Source organism: Jaculus jaculus, chromosome 3, assembly GCF_020740685.1.
Source record: "Jaculus jaculus isolate mJacJac1 chromosome 3, mJacJac1.mat.Y.cur, whole genome shotgun sequence".
In the NCBI taxonomy this organism is placed as follows: domain Eukaryota; kingdom Metazoa; phylum Chordata; class Mammalia; order Rodentia; family Dipodidae; genus Jaculus; species Jaculus jaculus.
The window spans coordinates 183,679,769-183,696,111 of record NC_059104.1 but is presented as its reverse complement, the minus strand read 5'-3'; the positions used below and the strand labels follow the sequence as shown (position 1 = coordinate 183,696,111).

General features: G+C 45.8%; 1 protein-coding gene and 1 long non-coding RNA gene across 5 annotated transcripts in view; one reads left to right on the top strand and one right to left on the bottom strand.

Annotated features, from left to right (window-relative positions):
- Window positions 1-5,705: 5,705 nt before the first annotated feature.
- LOC123459578 lies at window positions 5,706-16,337 on the bottom strand. Its single transcript, XR_006636348.1, has 3 exons — window positions 16,284-16,337; window positions 15,422-15,606; window positions 5,706-6,061 (listed from the first exon to the last, which is right to left on the bottom strand). It is a non-coding gene; the product is annotated as an uncharacterized LOC123459578 (long non-coding RNA).
- Plekha7 (pleckstrin homology domain containing A7) overlaps window positions 16,253-16,343 on the top strand; it is a 212,180-nt gene continuing 212,089 nt past the window's right edge. For 3 of the 4 annotated variants that reach the window (XM_045146617.1, XM_045146616.1, XR_006636347.1), the window contains exon 1: window positions 16,253-16,335. In XM_045146617.1, the coding sequence (XP_045002552.1) occupies window positions 16,253-16,335 (83 nt within the window). The remainder of the gene's footprint in view (window positions 16,336-16,343) is intronic. The other variant, XM_045146621.1, reaches the window with a different exon arrangement.

The window sequence follows — 16,343 nt, the reverse complement described above, 5'->3', positions numbered from 1 at the left end:
ACCTCACCACTGAGCCATCTCTCCAGCCCCTGAATTCCTATTTCTTTTTGTTTTTTATTTTTTCAAGGTAGGGTCTCACTCTAGCCCAGGCTAACCAGGCTAACCTGGGATTCACTATGTAGTCTCAGAGTAGCCTCTAACTCACAGTGATCCTCCTACCTCTGCCTCCCAAGTGCTGGGATTACAGGCATGTGCCACCACACCCAGCTTTGAGTTCCTATTTCTTTCTCTTTTTTTTGTTTTTTTGAGGTCTAGCCCAGGCTGATCTAGAATCCACTCTGTAGTCTCAGGGTGACCTTGTTTTCGAGGTGATCCTCCTACCTGTACTTCCTGAGTGCTGTGATTAAAGGTGTGTGGCACCAGACCTGGCCATATTTTTTTAAAAAGTTAATTATTTTACAGCGAGAAAGAGGCAGAGAGAATGTAAGAGAGGGAGAGAGAGAGAGAGAATAGGCGTGCCAGGGCCTCTAGCCACTGCAAACAAACTCCAGATGCATGGACCACCTTGTGCATCTGGCTTTATGTGGCTACTGGGGAATCAAACCCAGGTCCTTTGGCTTTGCGGGGCAAGTGCCTTAACTGCTAAACCATGTATCCAGTCCTTGTTTTTTTTTTTTTTTAGGTAGGGTCTCACTCTAGCCCAGGCTTACCTGGAAGTCACTATGTAGTCTCTGGCTAACTTCTAACTCACAGTGATCATTCTACCTTAGCCTTCTGAGTGCTCAGATTAAATGCGTGCACCACCAAGCCTGGCGTATGTGCCACTTTATGCATTTGGTTTTATGTGGCACTGGGAATCGAACCAGGGATGGCAGGCTTTGGTAGCAGGGTACTTTAACAGCTGAGCTTTCTCCCCAGCCCCTAACTTCCTATTTTAACTTCCCAGTGCCAGGGATATGTGGCTAAATGTAGCTGGCTTTCTATGGAGAGCAGCAGTGACGACTCTGATTGTGGTGCGTCTCTATTTCTGCGGAGTGGAAACTGCCCCCATGGCTGACTTCGGGTTGGAAGGGACGGCGCAGCGCGGAGCTGGGACAGAAGCTCAGTGTCCAGACAGTATTTCTGCAGTCAGACGCAGGACACACGAATGCCGGCAAGACTGGAAAACAGATGACGTGAAGTGTGTCGGAAGTGATGAGCTTTGAATATTTGCTGCATTTTTCTTGAATATCATTTATTTACTTGTGATTGTATGTAATTTAATTTTTAATATTGCCTATGTTTAGCTGGCTTGCAGAATTCCTGAAAATTTAACAGTTGGCTCTTGTGCACCCATGCCAACCAGTTCCAGCACACCACCATTCAGAGCTTTGTTTCCTCAATTTTTAAATTTAATTAATTAATTAATTAGTTAAATTTTTATTAGCATTTTCCATGATTATAAAAAAAATCTCATGGTAATTCCCTCACTCCCCCACCCCCACACTTTCCTCTTTGAAATTCCATTCTCCATCATATTACCTCCCCATTTTTTTATTTTTAAAGATTATTTTATTTTGCCAGGCATGGTGGCACACACCTTTAGTCCCAGCATTTGGGAGGCAGAGGTAGGAGGATCACTGTGAATTCAAGGCCATCCTGAAACTACATAGTGAATTCCAGGTCAGCCTGGGCTAGAGTGAGACCCTACCTTGAAAAAAATTATTTCACTTTATTTGAGAGAGAGGGAGGGATAGAATGGGCACACTTGGAGCCTTCAGCTACTGTAAAACAAAACAAAACAAAACAAAACCTCTGGACAAATGCGCCTCCTTGTGCATCTGGCTTATGTGGTAATGACTTACATATAGTCCTGGGGAATCAAACCTGGGTCATTCGGCTTCACAGACAAACCCCTTAACCGCTAAGCCATCGCCCCAGCCCCAGAGCACTTTTCTAGAAGCCTGTTGTGCCATGAATGTACTGTCCAGTCACCTGGGAAGCACATTACAGGGTCACCTGAAGCCTTTCCTGCTCGGCTTTTCCATCGGTTCCTCCACCTTCCTTTGTGTCCTTCCTTCCTGCTTCTCTCCTTCCCTCCCTCCATTTCGTTGTGGTTATTTTTTGTTTGTTTGTTTTGGTTTTTCAAGGTAGGGTCTTACTCAAGCTCTAGTTCAGGCTGACCTGGAATTCACCATGTAGTCTCAGGGTAGCCTTGAACTCACGGTGATCCTTCTACCTCTGCCTCCCAAGTGCTGGGATTAAAGGCGTGCGCCACCATGCCTGGCTTTTCTCTCTCTCTCTCTCTCTCTCTCTCTCTGTGTGTGTGTGTGTAGACAGTGTCTAATGTAACACAGGCTAATCAGAGGATGGCCTTGAACTCTTGATCGTCCTGCCTCCATCTTCCAAGTGCTGGGATTACAGACATGTACCAGCACATCAGCCACACCCTGTCTTGCTTTTTAAAAATTATGTTAAATGTTATCCTCAAAGCTGTTATCTTTGTGAGCACTGAATGGTCTGAGTTTTGTATTTATAGCGCTGTTCTCAACTCCACTCAGTTGTAGTTCCTCATCTCACTTCTAGGTGGCGCAGTTTCTGTTGCTGGAGATGCTGGTAAACTCATTACCACGTACTCACAGCTGCTTATAATTTGAAAGGTACTCTCACATTTAATCTCTTAAAAAGACAACTCTTTCTGGGTGTGGTGCCCCATTCCCTTAATCCCCGGATAGAGGCAGAGGAGGCAGAGGTAGGAGGATGGCCATAAATTCAAGGCCAGCCTGGGACTACAGACTTTTAGATCAGCCTGGGCTAAAGTGAGACCCTACTTCAAAAACAGAAAGAAAGAAGCAAGAGAAAAAAAGAAAGAATAGCCAATTCCAATTTTTTTGGAAGGGGGGATGTGGTGATTTGATTCAGGCATCCCCAATAAACTTAGGTATTCTGAATGCTAGGTTCCCAGCTGATGGAGATTTGGGAATTAATGTCTCTTGGAGGCAATTTATTGTTGGGGGCGGGCTTATGGGTGTTATAGCCAGTATTCCCTTGCCAGTGTTTGGCACACTCTCCTGTTGCTGTGGCTGACCTTATGTTGGCCAGAGGGTGATGTCCACCCTCTTCTCATGCCATTGTTTTCCTTGCCATCATGGAGCTTCCCTCTTGAGTCTGGAAGCCATTTTTTAAATAAACCTCTTTTTCCCCACAAGTTGCTCTTGGTCAGTTGATTTCTACCAGCAATGTGAACCTGACTGCAATAGTAATGTTGGTATCACAGGGGTGGGATTGTTGCTAGACACCTGACTATGTGGCTTTGGCCTTTTGGAGCTGATTTTCAAGAGGAATGTGAGAGGATTTGAAACCTTGGCCTAAAAGATGTCTTGCAGTGCTGTAAATACAGCTTGATGGACTGTTCTGGTCTGACCTGCAAGACCTGAATGCAGTAAGAACTATGGACTGTGAGGTTTGGCTTATGAGGGTGAGAAATAGCTTTGCCTGGACTGGGCTATCAGTTTGTGTGAGAAGCTTGCTGTTATGCCCTTGTCCTGAGAAGTTGTGCAGTGTTGCTGTGTGTAGAAATGGACTGGTGTGAGCAGAGGGACATGGCACAGAAAAAATGAAATCTTTGAGCCTTAACTGCTGCCTGTTCACCTGCAATTGTTTGAGAGATTACAACCATTGAGATTGGACTCTTTTGAAAGGGCCTGAGTGCTCAAGGAGTGTCCTGTTCTTCAAAGTCTGTTTTAGAGCACAGCATAGTGATGCATACCTTTAATCCTAGCACTCAGGAGGCAGAGTTTGATGCCTCCCTGAGACTACATAGTGAATTCCAGGTCAGCCTGGGCTAGAGTGAGACTCTACCTCAACAAAAAAAAAAGTCTGCTTTACTTCCATTGTATTAACAACTTGGCACTCCACCTGGTATTTTGGGTTATAAGAAATGCAGGAAAAAGAGGGTCATTGAATTTGTAACATGGTCTTGTGTTTCAGAAATGGCCAGGGGCACTGTGAATCAGGTTTGATTGATGCTTGCATGGAGACCCAATGGAGCCATGAGGATGGACCATGGTTGTAGTGGAGACCCAGTGGAGATGCTGGGACCATGAGATGGCTGCCAAGGAAAGCTGCCGGCCCCGATGAAGTTTTGCAGGACTGTGAGTAGCCTAGCTGGAGGGGCGGAATTGGAACTCCAGAGACTTGCTACTGATTAGAATGATCAGACTTGGTGACTTGTCATTGATGGACTTGTTGGACTTGTGGCTATAGAGTTTGATGTTTGCCCTGTTTAAATCTTGTATTGCTTCAGTATTTCTTTGCTATGCCCAATGCCATCTTTTGCAGTGTGATGTTTATTCTGTGTCATTATGGGATCTTGGGGGTGGATTTTTTGGTATTATGGCTCAGTTAAAAGGTCTTGGACTATGGGGATGTATGAACATCATTGGAATTGATAAAATATGGGGACTTTTAAAGTTGGACTGAATGCATTGCATTTTACATCAAGGATGGTTATCAGTTTATGGGGGCCAGGGGCAGAATGTGGTGGTTTGATTCAGGTGTCCCCCATAGACTTAGGTATTCTGCTAGGCGTGGTGGCACATGACTTTAATCCCAGCACTTGGGAGGCAGAGGTAGGAGGATCACCATGAGTTCAAGGCCACCATGAGACTACATAGTGAATTCCAGAACAGCCTGGGCTAGAGTGAGACTCTACCTTGGGAAAAATTCCCATTCATACTTTCCTATTAGTTTGTCTGTCTCTTTGTTGGATTGTATTAGATCTGCCATCTGGTCTTCTAGTTTAGACATTCTGTTCTCTCCTTCATCCATTCTACTGGTAGATTTTCTACAGAGTTTTATATTTCATTGACTGTGTTCTTCATTGCTAGGCTAGTATTTCTGACTGGCTTTTCTTTATTATTTCCATTTCTGTATTTATGTCTTGTATTGATCTTCTCATTTCATTAAATTGGTTTCCTGTGTCTTCTTTGATTTCCTCCCTGATTTCTTTTTTTTTTTTTTTTTTCAAGGTAGGGTTTCACTCTAGTCCAGGCTGACCTGGAATTCACTATGTAGTCTCAGGGTGGCCTCGAACTCACGGTGATCCTCCTACCTCTGCCTCCTGAGCACTGGGATTAAAGGCGTGCGCCACCACACCTGGCTTCTTTGAACATATTTATAATCATTCTTTTGAAATCTTTCTCATTCATTTCCTCTAAATCAGTCTCACTGGAGGTCATCTCTGATGCATTAATACTTTTTGGTGGATATATATTGTCTTGGTTTATAGTGTTCTTGTGTTATAATGTACATATTTTTGCATCTTGGATTAATTTAATCCTTGGATTTTCTACTTAACTGCAGTATTATTAAATGTATCAATCAATCTGATGTAATATATCTTCAGGGTAGGAGCTTAAGGTGCTAGGTGTGGCCCTTAAGACTCTCAGAGTATCTACAAATGTGACCCTAGATGTTGGGTTTGCCTATTATGAGAGTATTCAAGTAGGCTGAGTGGGGCAAAATACAGGCAGATTCTAAAATGTAACTAGACAATGTACACATTCAATGAAAAATACCACAGAATATTTATTCAGGAATAGGTATTATGACAACCAGATTCTCTAACAAAGTCACAGTCTCTTAGGGTGTGTGTTGCCCCACACCCTTAACCCTGCCAACTAGGAGGCTAAGATTTCTGGTCTGGGAGGATTTCCAGTCAGCTTGTGACCAAGGGAAACCCCTCACTAATTAACAACAGAAGAGGAAACAAAGGCACTGTAAATCAGGAAGCAACAAATGACAAGCCCCAGAGATAGCTTATTTAAGAATGGCAAATCCGACCATCCATCAGATTTAACGTATAACTTATCCTGACATGGAAGGTACAATTAGCACTTCCGATTCAAGCCTGTATCAGGCTTATTTGGCGAGTACTGACCTGGTGTGATCCCAGTTACCTTTGGGGATTGTTTTGGTCTCAGTTATGCTGCGCTCCTGCTTGTGTCCTTCTTTGTTGCACTGTGGGCTCAGGTAGGCTGGCTGGGTCACTGAATCACTGGTCTGGTCACCTGTGCTGGGAGCTGTGCAGGTGAGCTTCATTCCCCAGGTCTCTGGTGCTTGATGCTCGTTGGTGCTTACACTGGTGATGGGGGAGAGGAGGCTGTGGTTGGTGGCTTTAATTCTCCTGCTGGTGCACGTGATCCTCTTCCTCACTAGCCGCTCCTCCCTTGTTCACTGTGGTCCTCCCTTCACGCTTCTTGAATTTGGGAGCAGGCTGATGTGAGTGGAACTCGAGGCTATCCTCCTACCTCTGCCTCCTGAGTGTTGGAATTAAAGGCATGTGGCACCACACCCGGCTATTAAAGTCACTTTTTTTAATGTTTATTTTTATCTATTTATTTGAGAGTGACAGACACAGAGAGAAAGACAGATAGAGGGAGAGAGAGAGAATGGGTGCGCCAGGGCTTCCAGCCTCTGCAAACGAACTCCAGACGCGTGAGCCCCCTTGTGCATCTGGCTAACGTGGGACCTGGGGAACCGAGCCTCGAACCGGGGTCCTTAGGCTTCACAGGCAAGCACTTAACTGCTAAGCCATCTCTCCAGCCCTAAAGTCATTTTTTTTTAAGTTTAAAGAAAGAATATATTTGAACCATATAAACAAAAAGGTATTACATAAGAAAAAAATAATGTAACAATTTATGTAAGTACCTAACATGTCAATTACTACACATGATCAACCTATGCAATCATTATATACAATACAGTGATTGCATTTTTTCTTTTTTTTAAATTTTTTAATTTAAAATATTCCATGGTAATTCCCTCCCTCCCCCTCTGACCCCTTCCCCTTTGAAATTCCATTCTACATCATATTGCATTTTTTTTGAGCACTGAAAGTACTTAAAACCTTTTGCTTATTTATTTTTGTTTTTGTTTTTGTTTTTCGAGGTAGGGTCTCACTCTAGCCCAGGCTGACCTGGAATTCACTATGGAGTCTCAGGGTGGCCTCGAACTCACGGTGATCCTCCTACCTCTGCCTCCCGAGGGCTGGGATTAAAGGCGTGCGCCACCACGCCTGGCTCCTTAAAACCTTTTAGTCCTACTTTTTACTAAATATAAAAGGCCCCAATACTTAAGATTTCCCAGTTGGAAAGAAAAAAAATTCTATCTTCCAAAACCAAGGCTTTTCATAGCAGTTTTAGCCAGGAAGAGACTTTTTTGTTTTTCATAAACCCTTGAAAATAAGGGATCATTCTAGAAGCAAAGACCCTCACATGACAGCAGTGCTTGCTGGCGCCACCGTAACTCACAACCGTCTAGTATCTAACAGCTTGTATTGAAGAGTTAATTCATACTTATTTTGTTTCTTTAAAAAGTACTTTTTGGAAGTGATGGTAAGTCCCTATTGCTGAAGACTCCACATACTTGGGCTGCAAGGCCACTGAAAAATCCTGCTGGAACTGAGCTGATAACCTCCTCCATGTAGACCAGCTGACAGAAAGCTGGAAAAAGCCATTCTGCATGCAGTTCATTGGAAGAGAGAGGAATCACCAGTGAAGATACCCAACAGTAGACACTGCAAGCCTTATAATTGGCCAGCCAGGCCAAATGAGCCAACGGGTGCAATAGTGGCACGTCTGTCATGGTGAAAACCAACTGCCCTCTAATTGGACTGGAGGCCCGCTCCATGGGGGAGAAACACATCCCTGATACTGAAAACTTAAAACAGAGGTAGTCATGAGCCCTAGGGGTGTGATGTCTGCTGCTGTCTGGCTAAATGTATATACTATGTTTATCAAACTGCCCAGTAAGCACTTCTCTTAATATTTATACCCTTATATTAATGCTACTCTCACTTTGGTTGGAGAATCTTCTCTTTTCAGATGGCAGTGACCTTGGGATGACTCCGAAGGCATCATAGTGCTGGAAAGAAGTGACATCTTGATCACACCTTCCAAGGCTCAGGGTCTAATGCAGAAGAAGTGGCAGAAAGAATGTAAGAGCCAAAGAGCCTCTCCAGACACAAAGTGGCCTGGATATCCATGACCTCACTGTGCCTGACACTACACAAGACCATCGTAAGAGGAGGAAAAGATCATGACATCAAAATAAAAGAGAGACTGATTGAGATGGGGAGGGGATAGCATGGAGAATGGAATTTCAAAGGGGAAAGTGGGGGGGGAGGGTATTACCATGGGATATTTAAAAAAATTTTTTTGTTTTATTTTTATTTATTTATTTGAGAGCAACAGAGAGAGAAAGCGGCAGATAGAGAGAGAATGGGTGCACCAGGGCCTCCAGCCACTGCAAACGAACTCCAGATGCGTGTGCACTCTTGTGCATCTGTCTAACATGGGTCCTGGGGAACTGAGCCTCGAATTGGGGTTCTTAGGCTTCACAGGCAAGCGCTTAACCACTAAGCCATCTCTCCAGCCCACCATGGGATATTTTTTATAATTATGGAAAATGTTAATAAAAATTGGGAAAAAAATAATAAAAAAGAGAAAATTAAAGTAAAATTAAAAAAAAATACTCTTTGGAAACCATTATTACTCCTGTAGACACATACTCTAATTATATCTCTTCTTGTAAAACTAAAGGCATAATCATGTTTATCTCTATTTCTTTGGATTAATAAATTTATAATGGTAGATGAATTTAGCAATCACTTTACCAGCTAACCCTAGACCTCACATTAAAGGCATTTTTAAGTCAGTGTTTATTATTATTATTATTATTATTATTATTATTATTATTATTATTTGCAAGGAGCGAAGTGGGGCGGGAGAGAGAGGAGGGAGACAGAGAGGGAGAGAGAGAAGACTGACAGACAGACAGAGAAAATGAGTGGATCAGGGTCTCAGCCAGTCACTGCAAACTCCAAATGCATGTACCACCTTGTGCATTTGACTTTACATGGGTACTGGAGAGTCAAAATCAAACTCAGGTATTTAGACTTTGCAGACAAGTGCCTCAACTACTAAACCATCTCTCCAGCCCTGAAGGTTTTTTTTTTTTTTTTGTGGGGGCGGGGTTCGAGGTAGGGTCTCAGTCTAGTCCAGGTTCACCTGGAATTCACTCTGTAGTCCCAGGCTGCCCTCAAACTCACAGCGATCCTCCTACCTCTGCCTCCCAAGTGCTGGGATTAAAGGCATGTACCATCACATACAACTTTCATTAAAAGGATTTTTGCCTGGCATTACATACAGGACAGTACCTTCCCATACCCATAAAACATTGTCCTGACAAATACAGAAGCCCTGGGGGACATTCTGACTCAGACTTAGAATCTCACAGGCCAAAGGTCTGGTTGAGCCCTAGTTCTAGGGAAGCCAGTGTCTTCAGGTATACAGATCCTGGGGTTCTGGAGACATCAGGGTGGTGAGGCTTGCATTATGATTTCTTTTTAAGAAAAGCTTATTATTATTTTTTATACATTTTATTTATTTATTTATTTATTTATTTATTTATTGACAGAGGGCATGAGCGAGTGAACAGGTACACCAGGGCCTCTAGCCACTGCAGAGAAACTCCAAATACATGCACCCTCATGTGTATCTGGATTACGTGGGCCTTGGAGAGTCAAACTGGGATCCTTTGGCTTTCCAGGCAAAAGCCTTAACTGCCAAGCCATCTCTCCAGCCCTGCATTATGATTTTTAAAATTTTTTTTTGTTTATTTTTATTTAGTTATTTAAGAGCGTCAGAGAGAGAGAAAGAGGCAGATAGAGAAAGAGGGAGAGAATGGGCGCGCCAGGGCCTCCAGCCCTGCGAACGAACTCCAGACGTGCGCACCCTTGTGCATCTGGCTAATGTGGGTCCTGGGGAATTGAGCCTTGAACTGGGGTCCTTAGGCTTCACAGGCAAGCGCTTAACCGCTAAGCCATCTCTCCAGCCCTGCATTATGATTTTTAAAAAATATTTTTATTTACTTATTTGCAAGCAGAGAAAGAAGAGAGACAGAGGGCTGGAGAGATGGCTTAGTGGTTAAGACACTTGCCTGCAAAGACTAAGGACCCAGGTTCAATTCCACAGTACCATATAAGCCAGATGTAGTAGCTGGAGGCCCCTGTGCATCCATTCTCCATCTCCCTCTTTCTCTCTCTCTCAAATAAATTTTTAAAAATTGAAAAAAAGAGAGACCGAGAGAAGGGGCACACCATGGCCTCCAACCACTGTATATGAACTCCAGATGCATGCACCCCCTTGTGCATCTGGCTGATGTGGGTCTTGGGGAATCAAACCTCGGTCCTTTGGCTTTGTAGGCAAATGCCTTAACCACTAAACCCTTTTTTTTTGATGTAGGGTCTCGCTCTAGCCCAGGCTGACCTGGAATTCACTATGGAGTCTCGGGGTGGCCTCGGACTCCTGGCAATCCTCCTGCCTCTGCCTCCCCAGTGCTGCACCGCCATGCCTGGCTTGACTATTTCATTTTATTTTTTAGTTTTTTTCATGTTTTATTGACAACTTCCATGACTGTAAACAATATCCCATGGTAATTCCCTCCCTTCCCCCACTTTCCCCTTTGAAACTCCATTCTCCATCATATCCCCTTCCCCTCTCAGCTTCTCTTTTATTTTGATGTCATGATCATTTCCTGCTATTATGATGGTCTTGTGTAGGAAGTGTCAGGCACTGTGAGGTCATGGATATCCAGGCCATTTTGTGTCTGGAGGAGCGCATTCTAAGGAGTCCTACCCTGCCTTTGGTTCTTACAGTCTTTCCACCACCTCTTCTGCAATGGACCTTGAGCTTTGGAAGGTGTGATAGAGATCTTGCAGTGATGAGCACTCCTCTGTCACTTCTCAGCCCATGGTGCCTTCTGAGTCACCCCAAGGTCACTGCTATCTGAAAAGAGAAGCTTTTCTAACCAAAAGAGAGGGTAGCATTAATATATGGGTATAAACATTAAGAGAAGTGCTTACTGGTCAGTTTGGTGAGCACAGTATATACATTTAGCTAGACAGCAGCAGACGTTACACCCCTAGGGCTCATGACTACCACTGTTGTAGGTTTTCAGGATCAGGGATGTATTCCCTCCCATAGAGTGGGCCTCCAGTCAAAGTAGAGGGTGGTTTGTTTCCCCCATAACAGACATGCCACTATTGTACCTGTTGGCTTATTTGGCCAAATATAAAGCTTGCAGTGTCCACTGTTGAGTATCTTCACTGGTGATTTACTCTCTCTCCCATTGAACTTCATGCAGTGTGGCTTTTTCCAGCTTTCTGTCAGCTTGTCTACATGGAGGAGGTTTTCAGCTGAGTTCCAGCAGGATTTTTTAGTGGCCTTGCAGCCCAAGTATGTGGAGTCTTCAGCAATAGGGTCTTACCATCTATCTATTCCTGGTGGGAAACCAAGGATATCGGCAATGTCCTGTAATGTTTTGGGGGCATCAGGGACCTCCCTGACCAACAACTCACTGGAAGGTATCCCATCCCTGGGACTGAAAATTTTCTAGCAACAATATATGGCTCCTGAGTATTCCATTGTCCAAAAAAGTATGTTTCCATATGACTTATTTATATCCTCTTAGATTTTGATTAGCCCTCCCTCCACCTTTCCTTCACTCAATCTCTTCCCCTGACCTCACTTAGGCCTTTTCACCCCCATTAATCTATTCTTCTACTTAAATATATATAATACCATCCTTTTAAGTCCCCCCTCCCTTCCTTTCTATTCCCTTTATATCTCCTTTCTAGCTTACTGGCCTCTGCTACTGAGTTTTCTTCCTACTTACACAGAAGTTTGATCACTTGTAGCTAGGATCCACATATGAGAGAGAACATGCGACATTTGGCTCTCTGGGCCTGGGTTACCTCACTTAATATAATCCTTTCAAGAGGGACTATTTTTTGTTTTTGTTTGTTTTTTTGAGGTAGGGTCTTGCTCCAGCTCAGGCTGACCTAGAATTTACTATATAGTCTCAGGGTGGCCTTGAACTCATGGCGATCCTCCTACCTCTGCCTCTCGAGTGCTGGGATTAAAGACGTGTGCTACCACGCCCAATTCAGAGGGACTATTTCTTATAGGCCTTACAAATAACTTCTGAGACTACTGCTGTGAAATGCTAAATTACTTAGTTGTAACTCACCCTGAAGTTACCATGTAACCAGCCCGCTTAAAGCAATGTGACTAGGTTTCTTCTGCCTTGGGTATCTTTGGCTTGAACAGCACCAATGACCAATGTTGACAAGGAATGTTTAGAGATGGCAACTGATCTTAAACTATGGTCTTTGCTCTACTTCCTCAGTGACCTGGTTAGACTTGGCCCAGCACCAATATGTGTGTGTGTGTGTGTGTGTGTGTGTGTGTGTGTGTGTGTGTGTATGTATGTATGTATGTATGAATGAATGAGACCTGCTGACTATGGCATTGAAGACAACATGGCCAGTAACAAATTGCCCACAGAACTGTGACAGATTTGTTGATGGCCACAGGTAGGCTTAGTGTGACTGCATTTGGGAACTGAGTGTGTGTGTGTTTTAGATTAGCAGAGTCCAACAGGTCGGTCATGCACCTAAATCCTTTCCTTTAACCATTGTTTAAGGATTACCCAAAATCAAAGTTCCTTGTCCTTTTCCCATGCAATGTTCAGCTCTCATATATTACTTTTGTTTTTGTTTTTTGAGGTAGGGTCTCACTCTAGCCCAGGCTATTGTTTCAGTAACCATTTTATTTATTTGAGAGTGACAGAGAGAAAGAGGCAGATAGATAGAGAGCAAATGGCATACCAGGGCCTCCAGCCACTGCAAACGAACTCCAGATGCATGCACCCCCTTGTGCATCTGGCTTACGTCGGTACTGGGGAATCGAGCCTTGTACCTTAGGCTCCCTAGGCTTCACAGGCAAGCCCATAACCACTAAGCCATCTCTCCAGCCGTCAGTAACCATTTTTTTCGATAGATATTTGTTCTGTAGTCTTTTATAATTATTAACAATGCTGTTGTAAGCATTTAGCATGCAGGCCTTTTGTCCATCTAGGATTAATGTTAAGACATATTTCTAGCAGTGGGTCTGTGGTAGTTTGAATGTGATAATGGAAATGTATGGCCCCATAGACTCAGACGTTTTATTAGAATTAAACATGTAGTTGGGCATGGTGGTGCATGCCTTTAATCCCAGCACTTGGGAGGCAGAGGTAGGAGGATACCCATGAATTCAAGGCCACCTGGAGATTACATAGTGAATTCCAGGTCCACCTGGGATCGACTGTGACCTTACCTCGAAAAACAAAACAAAAACAAACAAACAAACAAAATTAAGCATGTAATTGGGTTTCCAACTGAAGGACTGAGGGTGGACCCTGGGGTTCAGCCCTAACATGTGTTTGGGGGCTGGTCAAGATTCCAGCTCACAGGGGTTGAGAGAGCAGTTTGAGCTGTGCTATGCTTGTCTGTGGCTTTTGCTGTTTGCTGGGGTTCTCTCTGCTTGGCTCTACGAAAGGGAGCCAACTCTTCACCACTGATGGAACTTCCCTTGGATCTGTAAGCTGGAAACAAACTTCCTCTCATAAACTGTGTCTGTCTGAGTGCTGGTTCCAGCAATGTGGAGCTCTGACTACAAGGTCAAAGTGATATCCATTTAAGTTGGAATAGCTACTGCCAATTGCCTTCACAGAGGTAGACTTATTTTATAGTTCCACCAACAATGAACAAGAATTTTTAAATAAATATTTATTTTTATTTATTTGACAGAGAAAGAGGGAGGGAGGGAGGAAGGGAGAGAAAGAGAGCGAGAGAGAGAGCGAGAGAGCGAGAGAGAGAGAGAGAGAGAGAATGGATGTACCAGGGCCTTCAGCCACTGAAAACAAACTCCAGACATATGCGCCCCCTTGTGCATCTGGCTAACGTGGGTCCTGGGGAATTGAAGCCAGGTCCTTTGGCCTTGCAGGCAAATGCCTTAACTGCAAAGCCATCCCTCCAGCCTATTTTCTTTCCCCCTGAGGAAGGATCTCACTGTAGCTCAGGCTGACCTGGAATTCACTATGTAGTCTCAGGGTGGCCTCAAACTCTTGGCAATAGTCCTACCTCTCTACCTTCCGAGTGCTGGGATTAAAGGTGTGTACCACCACACCTGGCTCATGTTTTTTTTTTTTTTTTCCCCTTTTCTTTGGTTTTTCAAGGTATGCTGTCACTCCGGCCCAGGCTGACCTGGAATTAACTATGTAGTCTCAGGGTGTGACCTTGCGCTTGCCTCACCTTTGTGTGTCTGACTTAAGTGGGATCTGGAGAGACAAATATGGGTCCTTGGGCTTCACGGGCAAGTGCCTTAACTGCTAAACCATTTCTCTAGCCCAAGAACTTTTTATTTTTGCCAATCTTATATCTACAAAACAGAATTTCACCTTACTTTTCATTTGCATATTTGCTCTAGTATGACTGTCAGTTATCTTTCCATTTGCTGAAACATCAATTGAGTCTCATTTCTATGAGCCGTGTGTTCATATCCTTTGCCTATTTAACATACTGTTTTAAATCAGTTTTTTTTTTTTTTTTTTTTTTTTTAGTTGAGAGAGAGAGAGAGAGAGAGAAAGAGGCAGAAAGAGAACGGGCACTTCAGGGCTTCTAGCCACTGCAACTGAACTCCAGATGCATGTACCACCTAGTGCATCTGCTTACGTAGGTACTGAAGAATTGAACCTAGGTTCTTAGGCTTCACAGGCAAGTGCCTTAATCACTAAGCTATCTCTCCAGCCCTTAAATCAGTGTTTAACAGCAATGTCTTTTTCCGGTTTCCCTTTGGTAAAGAGCTTCCTTAGACATGGGCTCCCTCCGCTGGTGTCCCAGCAACCCCTGGCACAGCAGTCTCTCTTCTAGCTAGTAACTGCCTCAGAAGGGTTTCTGTGCCCTCAGCAGAAGTCACACACCGCTCTGCTCTCCTGTCCCTGCTATGGGGACAGTCCTCAGTCCTGCATCCTGCAGGGTCCCAGCCTAAGCCCACCTGTCCGGGCGTCTTCTGCGTATTCAGGGACCCTTTGTATTGTCTCAGGGGAGGCCCCTCCTATGTAAGGTCTGTGTCCCTGCAAGGGTGTCTGCCCCTTGCCCAGAGCTCCGCCCACGCTCACTGTGCGCCGGTGTCCGGGTGCTTCCCACCCACGGGACGTAAGGGTCTCCTTTGCCCTGGTGGGAGGGGCAGGTCAGGATGGCTACCCCAGGAACTGAGAGGACTGAAGTCCTGAATATGAGAAAAGACCAGCCATATAAAGCGTCTTTCAGAGCTGCCTTAGAAGCCCGTCTGACCCCTACTCTTCCAAACACAGGGAGAGTGGCCCAGCCCTCAGCACTCCTTCTTTTGGTCACTTGTCAGGAATAGAAGGCAGAAGGCTGTGATCTTTACCTCTGCAATTTCTGGGGTGTGTGGGGGCTGGGGAGGGCCTGCATTCACCTGCTTCCTGTTGCTGCTCGAGCTAGGGGTGGGGGATAAAAGCCTGGCAGCTTTTCCCCTCGCTCCTTCACTAAATTTGCGCTATACACCCGCAGGCTTCATTGTTATTTACTTACATAATTGTGCGACAGAGTCTCACACTGTAGCCCAGGCTAGCTTGGAACTGTGCAGCCCTGGTTGGCACAGAACTTGCGGGCATCCTCCAGCCTCAGCCTCTGGGAACCGCAGGTGTGTTTCACTGTCTTTTCCCTGAGGAAGCGGTTCCGGGATCCGGCAGTAACCTGCTCACGGTGTTACCTGGCTGAGAAAGTACAGTTCACCTGGAGGACTCCTGGGGAGTAGGAGCGGGGGTAGGAGGGCGTTCCCTGGAGCCCTCGGGGGACCCGCCCTCCCCGGTCTCGGGGCCTCCCGGGCAAAGGGCCGCGCCCTGGCTCGACGGCTTGGGGCGGGGAAGGCGCAGGGGACAAAGGCGGCAGGCGCGCGCCAACTTCGGAGGCAGGAGCGGGACGGTGGTCGCAGTGCCGGGGACATGCAGGGGCGTCGTTAGTAGCGCCACGACGTCCCGCTGGAACCTAGCGCCCCGCGCCCACCCTCAGCCCCGCCCCCGCCCCTGTCCCCGCCCCTGCCCCCGCCCCCGCCCCCGCCCCTGTCCCCGCCCCTGCCCCAGCCCCACTCCCACTAACCGCGCTCCCTCTAACCACGCCCCCTTAAACCACGCCCCTGTCTATTTAACGGCGGCCTCCTCTCCTTAGATCACGCCCCTAATCTTCTAGCCACGCCCCTGCCCGTCTAACCTGGGCCCGCTCTTCTAGCCCCGCCCCTGTCCATTTGACCACGCCCCTGCCCGTCTAACCTGGGCCCGCTCTTCTAGCCCCGCCCCTGTCCATTTAGCCCCGCCCCTCCTCGAGCCCCGCCCCCGGCCCGCGGCGCTCGGGCGCTCTGCGAACATGGCGGCGGCGGTCGGGCGGGACACTTTACCTGAGCACTGGTCGTACGGCGTGTGCCGGGACGGCCGCGTCTTCTTCATCAAGTGCGTCG